The sequence below is a fragment of the Sorex araneus genome, chromosome 9 (genome assembly GCF_027595985.1).
Source record: "Sorex araneus isolate mSorAra2 chromosome 9, mSorAra2.pri, whole genome shotgun sequence".
In the NCBI taxonomy this organism is placed as follows: domain Eukaryota; kingdom Metazoa; phylum Chordata; class Mammalia; order Eulipotyphla; family Soricidae; genus Sorex; species Sorex araneus.
This window is the reverse complement of record NC_073310.1, coordinates 64,899,375-64,915,822: the sequence shown is the minus strand read 5'-3', so window position 1 is coordinate 64,915,822 and position 16,448 is coordinate 64,899,375. Positions and strand designations below refer to the sequence as shown.

The 16,448-nt window shown below is 58.0% G+C and overlaps 1 protein-coding gene across 2 annotated transcripts in view; it reads left to right on the top strand.

Annotated features, from left to right (window-relative positions):
• Positions 1 to 15,804, top strand: part of DHTKD1 (dehydrogenase E1 and transketolase domain containing 1) — a 34,100-nt gene extending 18,296 nt beyond the window's left edge. Inside the window, exons 7-17 of one of the 2 annotated variants that reach the window (XM_055147288.1) lie at positions 312 to 510; positions 3,165 to 3,477; positions 5,986 to 6,070; positions 7,437 to 7,576; positions 7,989 to 8,139; positions 9,036 to 9,142; positions 9,226 to 9,390; positions 12,117 to 12,199; positions 12,436 to 12,605; positions 13,081 to 13,166; positions 14,434 to 15,804. In XM_055147288.1, coding sequence (XP_055003263.1) covers positions 312 to 510; positions 3,165 to 3,477; positions 5,986 to 6,070; positions 7,437 to 7,576; positions 7,989 to 8,139; positions 9,036 to 9,142; positions 9,226 to 9,390; positions 12,117 to 12,199; positions 12,436 to 12,605; positions 13,081 to 13,166; positions 14,434 to 14,535 — 1,601 coding nt within the window. In that variant the 3' untranslated portion in view covers positions 14,536 to 15,804. Of the gene's footprint in view, positions 1 to 311; positions 511 to 3,164; positions 3,478 to 5,985; positions 6,071 to 7,436; positions 7,577 to 7,988; positions 8,140 to 9,035; positions 9,143 to 9,225; positions 9,391 to 12,116; positions 12,200 to 12,435; positions 13,167 to 14,433 lie in introns of both variants that reach the window. The other variant, XR_008631425.1, reaches the window with a different exon arrangement.
• Positions 15,805 to 16,448: the final 644 nt, after the last annotated feature.

Genomic DNA, 16,448 nt, shown 5'->3' with positions numbered 1-16,448 from the left:
CACAATATTCCAGAATTCTCTCTGGAGAAAATCCATCTTTCCATCTTCTCTGGAGCAGCCACAAAGCAGATGTTGCTCATGACACGCGTGCTTGTCACGGTTGGCCCTTAGTGTGTTCACTGACGCATCTGCAGTTCTGCAGGGGCAGGAGCCGTGACCTCGCGAGCAGATCCAGAGACTCAGTGGCCTGGCTCCCCCGCCTCCCCCGTCAGGCCCAGAGCTGGGGTGGGCTCCCCTGGGCTCACAGCTTCTCGGCCACGGGCCGCCTCCCCGGGCGCCCACCGACACTCAGCTCAGGCCTCTCTCCCCAGGGAAGCTGGTGGGCTGTGCTGTCATCCACGTGAATGGGGACAGCCCAGAGGAGGTGGTCCGTGCCACCCGCCTGGCTTTTGAGTACCAGCGCCAGTTCCGGAAGGACGTGATCGTGGACCTGCTGTGCTACCGGCAGTGGGGCCACAATGAGCTGGACGAGCCCTTCTTCACCAACCCGGTCATGTACAAGATCATCAGGTACACGCGTCCCCGGCCCCTCCCCCACAGCACACGCGAGTTCATCAGAGGCCCCAGCCTCGGCACTTGCCAAGCTGGGAGGGTCTTCCAGTGGTTGTAGGACAGCCCCCCTCTACTCTTGGGACTCTGCTTGTCCCCTCGGCAAGTGGACAGGGAGCAGAACACACCCTCCTCCGCAGCTGGGCGCGTGCGGGAAGATGCCCTCAGAGAGCTTTGCCTGAGCCTGCTGGGCGGGCGCCGCTGGGCCGGGGCACGAACCACCCCCCCCCCCCCCCGCTCTCTGCTACAAGGGGCCCCTCCTTTGAGGGGCCAGGATGGGTCTGTGGGTGCATTGAGAGGTGCCCTCCAGCGTGGAAGCCAGTGGCTGGGGGGAATCCGAACTCCCCCAGGCTTCAGAGACCTGCTGGGATAAAGATGCAAAAAGGCTTTCTCAAGAATGATTTTGAGGGGCTGGAGCGATAGCACAGCGGGGAGGGCGTTTGCCTTGCACGCGGCCTACCTGGGTTCAAATCCCAGCGTCCCATATGGGTACCCCGAGCACCGCCAGGAGTGATTCCTGAGTGAAGAGCCAGGAGTAACCCCTGTACATCGCCAGGTGTGACCCCCGCCCCCCCAAAATGATTTTGATGTGGATTAGCCACTGTAGGGACATATTTGGGTGGAAAGAAATGGAGTAAAAGAAATGCATTATTGAAATGAACCCACAGTGCCTTTCTAGACGTCTTGGGGGGTTTGGTTTGTTGTCGTTTTTGTTTGGGTTTTGGGCCACACCTAGCAATGCTCAGAGTTTTCCTGGCTCTGAACTCAGGAAATACTCCTGCTGGTGCTCAGGGGACCATATGGGATGTCAGAGATCGAACCCTGGTCGGCCAGTGCAGGCAAGTGCCCTACCCACTGTACTCGGGCCCCGCTCGGGGAGTTTTAATGATAGAAAACTGCGTTGTATAGCTGTAGGACAGTGCAGACAGGGGAGGCAGTGGGCAGTGGGGTGCCCTGGAAGGACCTTTCGAGCTGCGACACAGCACAGATCCCCTCCCGCACTTTGTTCCTCTTCTGCCCAAGTTAAGCAGCTTGGGGGCACGCTCCAGGCGGGCTGCTTGCCGCCTGCACTGGTCCGCTCTTGGAATGACAATCCGGTTTCCTCTAAGTTCTGAAGAAACTGAAGGATTTGAGGTGTCTCAGGATCTACTGGACACCCTCTCTGCCCTGCCCTCACTTAGGGGGTCAGAATTAGATGTGATGTTATGCGTGCAGGTTTTCCAGCTCCGAGCATTGTGGAAATGCACATTGGCTTGATTATCACTGCAAAACCCAGTGACTGGGGGCTGGAGCAATAGCACAGAGGGTAGGGCATTTGCCTTGCACTCAGCCAACCTGGGTTCGATTCCCAGAGTCCCATATGGTCCCCTGAGCACCGCCAGGAGTAATTCCTGAGTGCAGAGCCAGGAGTAACCCCCGAGCATCGCTGGGTGTGGCCCAAGAAGAAAAAAATCCCCAGTAACTGATGATGATGATGATGATATATATATGTATACATATATATATATATATCACTTGTGTCACTTGTCATTCAGTTGTTCATCGATTTGCTAGAGCGGGCACCAGTAACATTTATTATTGTTACTGACATTTGTCCCTGTCCTTCCCAACTCTGCTGTATTGGGTGCTCTTTCAGGGTCAGGAGAATGAGGCCCGTTATTGTTACTGTTTTTGGCATCTCGAATACGCCACAGGTAGCTTGCCAGGCTCTGTTGTGCAGGCGGGATACTGCATTGGTCTCTTCCGGAAGCTTTGTTTTATAGTCTCTGGATCTTGGCTGTTGATATGATTACATGGCACCGGGCCAGTTTGTGGGTGTGACTACCAAGCTACTGGAAAATTGGGGATCTGGGTGGAGGAGGCCCAGTCCCAATCTGAGCAGGCTTGGAGATCTCAGCCACGGGTTCCCATATACCTGGGTTCCTCTGCCTGTTCCTTCATGCGTGAGGATCGTTCGAGCGTGTGGAGAGTGGCCTTGAGTACGGTTACGGCTGGGTTCTGGAGATTTTATACTGCCGGGGTTCTGCTTGGGGCAGGGAAGGAAACTCAACCTGCCCCCCTTCGAGGGGGCCCTGGTGAAGACAGCCTGGTACGGGGGCAGGAGATATATATATGGACATACATATATGCACATATATACACATGTAGATGTGTGTAGGTGTACATATGTAGGCCTATTAAAGCTTTCTGAAGCAGATACCAGCTCTACTGGGCTCTTTATTTTTGTTTTAATCCAGGGATGCTGAAAGGGTAGGCGACACAGGTCAACCCTGCAAGTGATTGTTCAGAATTTACTGATTCATAGTAGAAACTTCCCCACCAATCACTTCTACGTGACAGTAGGCCCCCCAATCCTAGAAAGATAATTAATTTTTTTCTCTGGCCTGTCTGCAGAGGTGGTTACTCACCAACACCTTTGGGAAAAAAGTGATTTATTGGCCCCCAAAGGCATGGAACATACAGAGCACTTGGACGGGAGCAGCAGCTGGCCTTTGGGCGCTCACCCTGTCCCGCCCTGTCCCGCCCTGAAGCGCCCCCCGCCCGCCTTCCACGGGGATGGCGTCTCGCTCAGGGCGGCAGAGGCGCACACTGACCACCGTTCCTGTCCCTCACAGGGCCCGGAAGAGCATCCCGGACACGTACGCAGAGCACCTCGTTGGCAAAGGGCTCATGACGCCGGAGGAGGTGACGGAGATCAAGACCTCGTACTACGCCAAGTTGAACGGCCACCTGACCAACCTGGAGCAGTACCGCCCGCCCGCCACACACCTGCAGGCCCACTGGCGGGGCCTGGTGCAGCCGCCGGCCTGCATCACCACCTGGGACACGGGCGTGCCCCTCGACCTCCTGCGCTTCGTGGGCGCCAAGTCTGTGCAGGTGCCCGAGGAGCTGCAGATGCACAGCCACCTGCTGAAGATGTATGTCCAGGTAGGCGGGCACCGCGGCAGACGGGGGCCGTGCTCCCGCCAGGAGGCGGGCCCTGCTGGGTGTTGCACTGGGACCCCCCTCCTGTGGCTGCACCAGAGACGTGGTGTGTGCTGAGATGCATGGTGCCACGGGCACGGCGTGACTGCAGATACAGCCCCTCTGAGCGCTGGTCTGCATCTTCCTAGCTAACAAGCAGAACACACTTTGGTTCTTGTGGTGTGTGTGTGTGTGTGTGTGTGTGTGTGTGTGTGTGTGTGTTGGGTCATGCCTGGAGATGCACAGGGGTTACTCCTGGCTCTGCACTCAGGAATTACTCCTGGTGGTGCTCACGGGACCATATGGGATGCTGGGAATCAAACCCGGCTCGGCCGTGTGCAAGGCAAACGCCCTCCCCGCTGTGCTATGGCTCCGGCCCACTTTGGTTCTTTCGGATGGCTAGTAGACAATGACCATAAGAAAATCAGATATGCTCACGTGATGCATGGTGGCCAGAGGGGTTCGTGGGCGGGTGCTTATTTTCGTGTGGAGGAGGCCCTGGCAGGCCCCTTCTCAAATTGATCACTTGATATGAAAAATAAAGAAGACGAACAAATAGCCCACCTACCCCCCGAAGGTAACTGTGACACGCGGGCAGCTTTTACACACTACCCCGGCTTAGCGGTGGACTCGTGTGCCCCTGGGTCCGGGGACTTGCAGCACCCAAACCTAGAGAGCAGGGAGCCAGGGGCCTTCATCTTCCTTCCTCTCCTCCTCCTCCTCCTCCTTCTCCACCTCATCTTCTTCCTCCACCTCCTCCTCCTCGCCCTCCTCCTCGCCCACCTCCTCTTCTTCCTTCTCCTCCACCTTCTTCTGCCACACCCAGTGATGCTCAGGGCTTGCTCCAGGCCCCACACTCAGAATTGCGCTGCTCAGGGGACCGTATGGGATGTGGGGGATGGAACCCGGGTCGGCAGCGTCCAAGGCAAACGCTCTGGCACTGTGCTCTGGCTCTGGCCCCAGCCTTCATCTATTTTTTTTTTAACTTTTTATTAAATCACCATGTGGAAAGTTACAAAGTTCTCAGGTTTATGTCTCAGTTATACAATATTCAAACACCCATCCCTTCACCAGTGCCCATATTCCACCACCAAAAACCCCAGTATACCCCCCGCCCCCACGCCCTACCCCCTACTGTATAACTAATGAATTTCACTTCATTTTTTCTTTACCTTGATTACATTCCATAATTCAACACAAAACTCACTATAGTTGTTGGAGTTTCCACCCAAGAGAGACAGACCTACTACATTTGATAATTAGTTTTTCATTGCTGGAAATGAAGAGATATGTAGCCCCACTGCTATAAGTACATAACTCTCTCTCTCTTTTTTTTTCTTTTTCCTTTTCCCTTTTTTTTCTTTTTCCCCCTCATCCCCCTTCCCGCGCCTCATAGTATGGTGTACGCCACGCCACGTCGGCCAGCGTGGGGCTTTTGCTTAGTTCACAGTCCAGAGAGGTGGCTGCTACATTAAAAACCTTCAATATTTCAACAAAAACTTACTGTTATTATTTGGAGTTTCCCCCCCAAGTCAGACCTGTTCAAATGGAACCGTTTCTCATTGCTGACAATTATAAATGTTAAGTCCGCGTCTGCGCGGTTTTGGATTTCTGTATAAAGTCCAGGGAAAATTCTGCCAGAAATTACATAGCCCCGCTCACAGTCCCAGTGCATTGCTGTAAGAAGTCTCTGAATTCAAAGTCTTTAGGCACAGAGGGTCCGATTCGCGCTCAGCGGCTCCGGATTTATCTGGGCCGAGGGTGTGCCGGTTACGCCCCCTTCCCATGAGTTCCTGGGAGCCCCAAAAGTAAAAACCGAATACCTCTGGGTTTGGAGTCATAGAAGATGGCGCCTGCCATGTGGGTGCCACCAGCCCACCGCTTTCCCTGCAGGAAGACAGGGTGGGGAGGAAAAAAATCCACCCCCGGCAGCACAGAGTTGTAGCCCAGTTCGCAGTCCCAGTGCATCGCTATCGGCTGCTGCGCTGGATGCCCGAATGTGTTAGATCTCTGGAGTCAAAGTCTTTAGGCGCAGAGGGTCCCCCCAGCCTTCATCTTTCTTGCACTTGTAGGAACTTTGCCCTCAGGATTACTGTCAGTCACTAGCTTCTGCCTTAGTTTCGCCCTGTGCCTACAGACAGTAGGAAGCAGCTGGAGAAACTCCCTGAGCACTAGAGCCGCTGCGGAGTGTCCTCTCCCCTCGCCCGCGGGGCTGGCCACAACCCACAGCCTGTCTCTGCTGTGCGGTGCCAGGGGCCAAGCCCAGGCTCACCCCGGCGAGGCACGTGCTCTAATGCTGGGCCACCTCCCAAGCTTGTTTCTGGAATGTTCTGGAGCGATGTACAGTTGCTGTCTCCCCGCCTCCCTCTGCCGTCCTGTTTCACTTGGTGAAAGCGTCCGTGTGACGGCTGCGTTGAGCTGACTCGGCGCAGACCGCCCGGCAGCCCCCCTCACGCCCCTTTCTCTCTGCAGTCCCGGCTGGAGAGAGTGGTGGACGGGACGAGGCTGGACTGGGCCACCGCCGAGGCACTGGCCCTCGGCTCTCTGCTCGCCCAAGGTAGGAGCTTGCGGCTGAGAATGTGGCCCCTGGGGGCCGCTCAGGGTGGCCTTTGTGACGCGTGATTCCTGCTGTTCTGAGAGGGGCTCTAATGCGCAACGTCCTTCCCTGCCCACGTCACTTCCTCAGGGGAAGCTGTTGGCTCACCTCACTGAGAAGACACATAGATGTTCGGTTTGGGGTTGGTTTGTATTTTGGGTTTCTTTTTTGTCTTTGTTGTTGTTTGTTTTTGGTTCACACCTGATGATGCTCAGGGGTTGCTTCTGACTCCACTCAGGAATCACTCCTGGTGGTGCTCAGTACACCATATGGGATGCCGGAAATCGGACCCAGGTTGGCCGCGTACAAGGCCAACACGCTATCCGCTATACTATCCCTCTGGCTCGGAAGTTTTTATTACTTTGAGGAGGGATGTGGGTGATATCCAGTGGTGCCCGAGGGGTCATATGAAGTATAGGAGCAAACCAGGGTCAGCCTCGTGCAAGGCACGACATCACCAGGACTAAATCTCTGGCCCTGGATGTTTGGGGTTTTGTTTGTTTGGGGGCCACACCCTGTGGTGCTTGGTACTTGCTCCTGGCTCTGTGCTCAGAGATCTGTCCTTGGTGGTGCTCAGGGGACCGTGTGTAGTACTGGGGGGTGGAAGCAGGGCTGCCCACGGGCAAGGCAAGTGCCTTGGTCTCTGCACTCTTCCTCCAGCCCAGCCCTGGACGCTCGGGGGAGGTATTTTCCTCTAAAAATAATAAAGCAGATGATGGCGTGTGTGTGTGTGTGTGTGTGTGTGTGTGTGTATTCTGTTTTGTTCTGGCTCGGTGCTTGGGGCCTGACTCCCAGTGGTGTGGGAGCTTCTCCCGAGGGTGCGCAGGGACCCAGTGGTGGCGGGATTGAACTCGGGGTTCCTGTATGCAGAACATGCGCTGTCGCTTGAGGTGACTCTCGGTTGCAGCTCCCCATTCTCACGGTCACCCCGACGGCTGGATCCTGAGTCAGGACAGGTGTACTGTAGTTCCTGTGTCTGTGCATTGATTGTGTTGGGGGCTGGGGATCAAACCTGGGGCCTCTCGCCCGTGAGGCATGCGGTCCCCATGTCCCCAGGCCTGCCTTAGTCAGGGAAGTCCTCAGGGGAGATTCGGGGTCAGGGCTGGAGTGACAGTACAGCAGACAGGGCACCTGCCCTGCCCGGGGCCGACCCGGGTTTGGTCCCTGGCATCCCGTGTGGTCCCCTGAGCACCACCAGGAGACGCTCCTGCGTGCAGAGCCAGGATAACCCCAGAGCGTCACCGCGTGGGTGATTCTGAAATCAGACTCACCGGCCTTCGAGGGTGAGGTCACTCACGGCACCCTGCATCCCCGCCTCCCTGCTTAGGCTTCAACGTCCGCCTGAGTGGCCAGGACGTGGGCCGCGGGACGTTCAGCCACAGGCACGCCATGGTGGTCTGCCAGGAGACGGACGAGATCTACATCCCTTTGAACCACATGGACCCCAGTCAGAAGGGCTTCCTCGAGGTGGGCGTCCCTGCGCGTGAGCCTGGTGCTGAGCTACTGCGCCGATGCCGCTTCTTTCTTTGGTGGGGGGGGGCTCACACCCAGGGGGCTTGGGGGTTCTCCAGGCCCAGCGTTCCCAGTTGTGTGTAAATTGATCCTGGGGACCGAACTTGCGCGTCGCTCTAGCCTCTCCTCGGCCCCATCTCGCTTATTCTGGAGGGGACCGTCTTTCTCTCTCCCTCTGTCTGTCCCCCCTTTCCCACCCGCGCCCCACGGAGAGAACAAGCAGCCCTGCTCCTCAGGGTCAGCGGCATGGCCGGAAACCCAGCCCCCACCCTGCCCCTCTGTCCTCTGGGCGGTTTGTACGCCTGTGGTCCCCCAGCCCTGGCTTCCTCCCTTTCTGCCTGACCCCCCGTGTCGCCCGATGCCACAGGTCAGCAACAGCCCACTGTCCGAGGAGGCGGTGCTGGGGTTCGAGTACGGGATGAGCATCGAAAGCCCCAACCTGTTGCCCCTCTGGGAGGCCCAGTTCGGCGACTTCTTCAACGGGGCCCAGATCATCTTTGACACGTTCATCTCTGGAGGTGGGCGTTCGCTTTGGGGGTGGCGGTGGGGACAGCGTGCCCAGGGCTGCAGCCGCCCGGGGGCAGATGTATGAACGGGGCCACAGGGGGCCCAGAGATCTGGAGCATGGAGTTTGCATGCAGCAGGGAGCCCTGGATTTACACTCTGGCACTGCATGGTCTTAAGAGCACTGAGCCAGGAGTAGTCCCCGGGCAGCAAAGGAAGGAGGGCGCAGCATCCAGGACATGGCTCCCGGGGGCAGAGCTTGGATTCCATCCCTGGCGCACAAGGTCCCTGGCACTGCGGTAGCCCCCCGAGAGCCCTAACAGGCCAGGCGGGAGTGGGGCTGCTCTAGGCGCTGCTCAGGGAGCACTGCTCAGGGAGCACTGCTGCAGTGCTGACGGGGCAGCCCTTGCAGGCACTGCTCAGGGAGCACTGCCCGCCCACTGTGCCGTCAGGGGCTCCCCCACCTCCCTTACCCTGACCATCACCTACGGAAGCAGCACCGGGCGGAGGCCAGCACGGTGGGCAGGGCGCGGGCCTGGCAAGCGGCTGGCCTGGCTTGATGCCCGAGCCCTGCCAGGACTTACCCTTGAGTGTGACCCTCTGCCCGCCCGCCAGAGCCAGCCCGGCTCACAGCAGCCCTGCATGGCGACACCCCGCGCCCTCTGGTGGCCACTCCTGGGAGTGGGGTGCGCCCCTGCGCCCACCCAGGCCCGTGTCTCTGCGCCTCTGTGGCCAGACTGACCCGCTGGGCTGTCGGGCAGCCCGGTGCCCTGCGTGGCCCGTGACCGCAGGGGGACTGTCCACTCCTGCCTTCTGCTCGCTGGCCCCAGCACCCGCGCTCCAGGGCGCCCTCCCTGGCCTGCGGGTGCCAGGCTGAGCGCGGGCGGCCGCCGTGGCGTCTGTGTTGCAGGCGAGGCCAAGTGGCTCCTGCAGAGCGGCATCGTCATCCTGCTCCCCCACGGCTACGACGGGGCGGGCCCCGACCACTCGTCCTGCCGCCTGGAGCGCTTCCTGCAGGTGCGCCCGCCCCGCCCGGCCCTTTGCCCTCGCCCGGGCGAAACGCGGGTCTCCTGGCGCTGCCCGCTGCCCGTCTCTTCCAGATGTGTGACAGCACCGAAGAGGGCGTGGACGGGGACACAGTGAACATGTTCGTGGCCAACCCCACCACCCCGGCCCAGTACTTCCACCTGCTCAGGAGACAGATGGTCCGCAACTTCAGGAAGCCCCTCATCGTGGCTGCCCCCAAGATGCTGCTGAGGTTCCCCGTGAGTAGGGAAGGAGGAGCCCGCTGGGGGCCCCGCCTGCAGCCGCACACTGCCCGCCCTCTCCCTCCCTCCCTCCCACACACCCTCTTCCCTCTCTCCCTCCCTCCCACACACCCTCCTCCTCCCTCCCTCCCTCCCAGACACCCTCCTCCCTCCCTCCCACACACCCTCCTCCTACTTCCCCTTCTTCCCCTCCTTCCTCACTTTCTTCCTTCCCTCGTTCCTCCCTCTTCCCTCCCTCCTCCTTCCTTCCTCCATCCTTTCTTCCCTCCTCCCTCCCTCCTCTTTTTCCTTCCTCTATCCTTTCTTCCCTTGTTCCTCCCTTCTCCCTCCCTCCTTCCTCCATCCTTTCTTCCCTCCTTCCTCCCTTCTCCTCTTCTTCCTTCCTCCATCCTTTCTTCCCTCGTTCCTCCCTTCTCCCTCGTTCCTTCCTCCATCCTTCTTTCATCCTCCCTTTCTCCCTTACCTCATTCCTCCCTCCTCCCTCCCTCCTCCTCTTCTTCCTTCCTCCATTCTTTCTTCCCTCATTCCTCCCTTCTCCCTCCCTCCTTTCATCCTTCTTTCATCCTCCCTTTCTTCCTTCCCTCGTTCCTCCCTCCTCCCTCCTTTCCTTGTTCCTCCCTCTTCCCTCCCTCCTTCCCTCCTTCCTTCCCTCCTTCCTTCCTTCCTTTCCTTCCTTCCTTCCTTCCTTCCTTCCTTCCTTCCTTCCTTCCTTCCTTCCTTCCTTCCTTCCTTCCTTCCTTCCTTCCTTCCTTCCTTCCTTCCTTCCCTCCCTCCCTCCCTCCCTCTCATTTTCTGTCCACACCTGCCGTGCTCACTTAGGGGCTGCTGTTTCTGTGCTCTGGGGTCCCCTCTGCTGGTACTCAGGTGATCTACACGGTGCGGGGGTTCAGGCTGGGCTTGTGGCATGTGAGACACCCACCTTGCCTCTGGGCCGTGTCTCTGGCGTCCCCTGCCCCCCCCCCCCGGCCTTTTCAGTCTTCCAGGAAGAGCTGGCGATATAGGCTGCTCTCTTCGCTGCCGTGGGGGCAGGACCAACCAGTATTAGCACTCTGGGATCCTGGGGGTCTGAGCATAGTTTTTTCTTTGGTGGGGGGAGTAAAATAGTTTATTTGGGGAATATGAGAAGGGAATGAAGGAGAGCGAGGAATACCCAAGCCCATACCGTGAGAGGAGCTCGTGGGGCCAGAGGGTGACACAGCGGGTGGGTGCTCAGCCACGCACAGCAGGGCCAGCACCACCGATGGTCCTCTAAGCCCGCCGTGCTGTGACCCCTGAGTGCAGGGCCAGGAGTAAGCCCGAGCACTGCCAGGTGACACCCAGGCCTTTGAGAACAAAAGGAATCACAGACCCCACGTTGAGACCCGCACTTGCGGGCCGGGGTGTGCTTCAGCACATATCTGTAAGATGGACCATTTTATGGAGAAGCCGTCAAGTCTGCAGGGCCCGAGCACCACGGCGTTGCTGTGCAAGCTGGGGATTTACTCCGGCCGAGAAGATGTGGCACTGCTCGTCTTCTGGAAAATCTCTAGTTCCTGTTCTGCTAAATGATCGGTTGCGTTTGGTAACGTCCCAAGAGGTGACGTAATGGCCCGGGGACCACAGGTCACGCGGTGCTAAAGGGGGCTTTGCCCCCACGGTACCTGCACCAGGTGTTTTGTGCATGGTGTAGTTTTTTTTTTCTTTTTGGGTCACACCCAGCGATGCTCAGGGGTTACTCCTGGCTCTGCACTCAGGAATTACTCCTGGCGGTGCTTGGGGGACCATATGGGATGCCGGGGATCGAACCCGGGTTGGCCGCGTGCAAGGCAAACGCCCTACCCGCTGTGCTATCACTCCGGCCCTGGTGTAGTTTTTTGAATAGTAAAAATATTAGACTTCTCAAGCAGTTCCAGTCGAGCTAATAAATGCTGCAAGGCGTGAGCTTGTTCCACCCGTGGTGCCTTTGCACAAGACTCTTATTCGGGTGGGCAGTCACTGTTTGCCTTCAACTGGACGCGCTTGCCCGGGTGAACAAGTCCAGGCTTGCCGGGACCACGCGCTGCGGTCGCAGGAGACCCAGAGTGTGTCCAGGAGCACCACAGCCCATTCCAGAGAGGAGGGTGCCCCCCCGCCCCCCGCACTGTCTTTCTGCATTTAACCTTGTCGTGCTGGAGCACAGTGTCAGGGCCCAAGTTCAGGTGAAAAATGACTCTACAGGAAGTACATGCACTCAGGATATTTTTAATCTTTTTTGGTGGGAGTTGAAACCTGGAGGTACATGGGGGGGTCACACCTGGCAATGTTTGGGGGACGGGCCCGGGGCCCCCATGAGCAAGGCCTGTGCTCCAGGCCTCGCCCTCCCGGCACCTGGGACCTTGATTCTGTTCTTGGTTTTGCTCTTTGGGCTTTTTTATTATTTTTTGTCCTGGTGATGGAACCCAGCACCTCTAGCCTCAGAATCACTGTGCCGGACAGCCAGCCACCCTCCCCGAGCCTCCCCTGGCCTGGAATGTTCTTCAGCTAATTACGGAGCTAGACCAAAGGCCATGGGCTGCAACCTCGGAGAAGCCATTGTATTCTGAAGCGTCTGGGAGTGGTGATGCCCAGAGCAACAGCGGGGGTCCGTGTAGACGTTTGTGTAGGGTCCCGGGTAGGGGCCGGACTTGCTAAGGGACCCCAACACAGCAGGCGGCCGAGCTCCTTCTGTGGCTGACATGCGGCTCCCCCCCCCCCGCCCCCCATAGGCGGCTGTGTCGACGCTTCAAGAAATGGGCCCGGGAACGACGTTCAGCCCCGTCCTCGGGGACTCTTCTGTGGACCCCAGCAAGTAACTCAGCGCTTCTGCCTTTTCTTGGGGGGGGTCTCCTGAGGGGGCCCGAGTGACTCAGGGGCCCATGTGCTCCTCGCTGGTGGGGAGGGAGGGGCCAGCCGAGGGGGTCATGATGCCACACTTGACTGAACCCGCATGGCTTACGCTGACGGGCCGGCCCCAGCCCCAGAGCCGCCTGCGGTGAGCAGTGAGCCTGCGGGAGCCCCGCTCTGGCTGACCGGCCCCTGCGGCAGGGTGAAGAGCCTGGTGTTCTGCTGCGGCAAGCACTTCTACGCCCTGCTGAAGCAGAGGGACGCCCTGGAGGCCAGGAAGCAGGAGGTGGCCGTCATCCGCGTGGAGGAGCTCTGCCCCTTCCCGCTGGACGCGCTGCAGCAGGAGATGCGCAAGTACCCCCAGGCCCGAGGTGAGGCCGCCCGCCGGGGCCCACGTCAGGCGCCCCATGTCCTCCGGGGGCGGGGTGCGCCGCACACCGGGAGACAGTGCGGGTGCCCAGGGCCAGGGCTCGCCCCAGTGGCCGAGCATCGACTCCTTCCTCCGGCTTGGCCAGAGGTCACGGGGGCCGGGGGCCCAGGTCTCCTGAGCACTGCTCGAGAGGTGCCCCCTGAGCCCCACAAAAGAAAGGTCAGCGGTCAGAGGCCCAGATAACCCAGTCTCTTCAGAGTGTGCCGCGGACACGAGCGGGCCCTGGCCCGGGACAGGTGGCGTGTACACTGGGAGGGGCGCTGCCAGGCTGGCGAGGCCGAGCTCCACGAGGGGCACCTGTGTCTGCGCCCACGGCCCGGGCGCGGCACCGCACTCAGCCGCCTGCGCATTCTGGCAGCGAGTTTGTACCGCAGGAGTCGGCTTCAGGGGCTTGAACGAACTTGCTTCTTCCCTAGATTTTGTCTGGAGTCAGGAGGAACCTCAGAACATGGGTCCATGGTTTTTCGTTTCCCCAAGGTTTGAAAAACAACTGGCCTGTAAGGTATAAGCGCTCTCTCTCTCTCTCTCTCTCTCTCTCTCTCTCTCTGTATGGTTGAGGGGGTGGGAGTCGTTTCTTCTGGAATGCAAACAAATGTACCAATGCCCTGTCATTGCCTTTTTTTTTTCTTTTTGGGTCACTTCTGGCAATGCACTCAGGAATTACTCCTGATGGTGCTCAGGTGACCGTATGGGATGCTGGGAATCGAACCCGGGTGGGCTGCGTGCAAGGCAAACGCCCTCCCCGCTGTGCTATCGCTCCATGGCCCAGTCTAGTTTTGTTTTTTTTTTTTGCTTTTTGGGTCATACCCAGCGATGCACAGGGGTTACTCCTTGCTCTTCACTCAGGAATTACTCCTGGCAGTGCTCAGGGGACCATATGGGATGCTGGGAATCGAACCCGGGTCGGCCGAGTGCAAGGCAAACACCCTCCCCACTGTGCTATCGCTCCAGACCCAGTCTAGTTCTTTTAAAGATAAACTAAGACATAAAAGCTCATTGGAGGCGACTGTCTAGGGAGCTACACATTCCAGCACATAAAGCAAACTGATTCTGCTTAAAAAGATGAAAGCCCTGAGCCCCCCTCCCCAGTACCCCCCCTGCTCACTCCCTCCGCCCCACCCTCAGGATCTCTCCCCCACCAGGGCCCTCCCCACCAGCTCCCCCCTCAACTAGCCTGCTCACATCCTGGTTTGCAGGTCATTTTCGGGCCTCGAGTCCTCAGTCGGAGAGAGACCCTGCATCAGTGCTCTCCCAGGCCCTTCCCCGAAGCACCAGAGCCTCCTCTCGGCCAGGGCTAGGAAGGGAGAACCGAGAAGCATGTTGTGATTCTCTTTCTCTTTCTATTCTGCTCCGGTCAGAACTCAGTTCACCCAGTCGATGCCAGTGTATTAGTCTCAAACCCTTTCCACGTCTAAATCGTTCCGAGTTAGGATTTGCCACAGCTAAACCCGACAAGTCGACAATTTATATAACAGTAGGATGTATTTGGGGGGTAGAGTCCTGTTCCCAGCGCCACCAGGTGTGGCCCTTACACAAATTAAAAAAAACGGAACAGTATAAAGTCGCATACCTGTCTCAGCTGATCGTGCCTGGAATGTAGCGAGGTTCCCAGGAGATGATCTCTAGCCAGCGTGCGCCGTGTAACTCGCCGTTTACCTGAAAGGGTGATGTGGGGTTCTAGGAGCTAAGAGAAGGGGGTGTACTTCCTGGGGGGAGAGACTTCTGTTCAGATGGCAATGTCATGGGTTTCCTCTCCGGCCCACCCACAGCTGCGCCTTGTGAGCCGGCCCTCTTTGCCCACCCCCGCCGTGGGCATCGGGACCGTCCACCAGCTGCAGCACGAGGAAGTTCTCAAGAAGACGTTTGCTTGAGGCCCTGCGGGAACAGCCTCCTGGGGACCCCTGAGCTGCTGCCCTGCTCCTCCTCCGGTTCTTTCGACACTCTTGTGGGATCGGCGAGGTCAGACGAACCCGACATACATAGCTCACGGGCGTGAGAAGCCAACGGGCCCACGGCCCCCACAGACAGCCAAGGATGTGTGGAGAGCTGGGCCACGACCTGGATTTTTATGTGACCTCCCCCCCCCAATCAATTAAGTGTATATGGCCAGGAAAAGTTTTCTAGCTGGGATTTGGGCCTGTTGATTAACAGCATCCCCTCTTGATTTGTTTGATGCATTTCACTTTTGATCGTTTTCCACTTTATCCCAAATCCTGTGATTGTGGTTTCCGTCTGGTGCTACTTGCCTGCCTCTGTGACCTGTGTCCGGGACTCTGGTGGCAGACCGCCTCTGTCCGGATTGGTGTCAGCTCTCGCCCATTCCCCCTCGACACAGTCCCAGTGGCTGTGACTAAGAGGAGCACCTCTCACCCTGCGTCACAACTTGAGTTTCAGCTGCAGTGAACTTGATTGGGGGCAGCTGCACCAGCATCTCTTCCTGAATCACTGTTGCGGTGCTAGCTAGAATGTTCCGTGGACTCCGGGCGTCTGATGTGGGGATGCAGCCCCTGCTCACTCAGTCTCGCCTCTAAAATTCCATGTTTACAGATGGTATGGAAGGAACACTGTGACGACAGAACTTCCCCGAGTCAGGAGTTGGGGGATTTTTTGAGACCACCAACCTACCTCCTCAACCTAAAATTAAGCTCATGGAACATCAGTGAGCAGCTCCACACTGTGCCTTCCCTTGGTGCTCCTACTGACTCAGTGGTTCCCAGAAATGAGGGGCAAGGTGGGCCCGAAAACACCCGCTCTGCCCCTCAGAATCCATGTCTTGGCCCAGAGTCTAGGCGATTCTGGGCATCAGCAGATTCATGACCCAGCGCTCTCTCTCTCTCTCTCTCTCTCTCTCAATTTTATTGAATCACCGTGAGATAGTTACAAGCTTTCGTGTTTGGGTTACAATCTCACAGTGATCAAACACCCATCCCTCCGCCAGTGCACATTCCCTGCCACCATGCGCATCGGCCACCTCTGTCATCCTCACATCCTTTACTCTTGCCTTGTGCGTCCCTCCTCTGTCGCTTTATAAATCAGAGAACTGACGACGTGCCACTTGGGTAACTGTGATCACACATGTTGAGAATGGTTATCAATGTTGTCTACTGAACTAGAAATAAAAGCAGTGTCCATTTTTTGCAGCTCTCCGTTTCTGGAATTTAAAATATTTCAGAAGTCTTGGGGCTGGAGCAATAGCACAATGGGTAGGGCATTTGCCTTGCACGCAGTCGACCCGGTTCGATTCCCAGCATCCTATATGGTCGCCCGAGCATCGCCAGGGGTAATTCCTGAGTGCAGAGCCAGGAGTAACCTCTGTGCATCGCTGGGTGTGACCCAAAAAGAAAAAAAATTTTTTTTTCAGAAGTCTTAAGACATTCCAAAGGAGGTAGAAGGCTGGAGAAAAAATACAGCGGTGGCCAACCCAGGTTCCACCCCCTGCACCCTGCACAGTCCCCCAAGCCCCACAAGGAGTAGGCGCGAAGTACTGCCAGATGTGCCCCCCTCACACACACACACACACACACAAAAAATCAAAAAAGCAATGCTTAAGTCAATTCTTTAGAGCAGCTTCGAGTGATCTTTTTTTTCATTTTTCTTGGCCCCCAAGCAGCGCTCGGGAAGGGGCGCCGCTCCGGCTGAGTGGCGCGCGGGGCTGTGACTTTGTGTCGGCACCGGCCCACCGAGCCGCCCGCCGTCCCGCCTCTGGGCGCCGGACCCTCCCTGGGAGCGGTCAGCAGCGGGGGTCGGGGCCAGCCGGCCCGGCTTTCCCCGCCCGCCGGGGGCC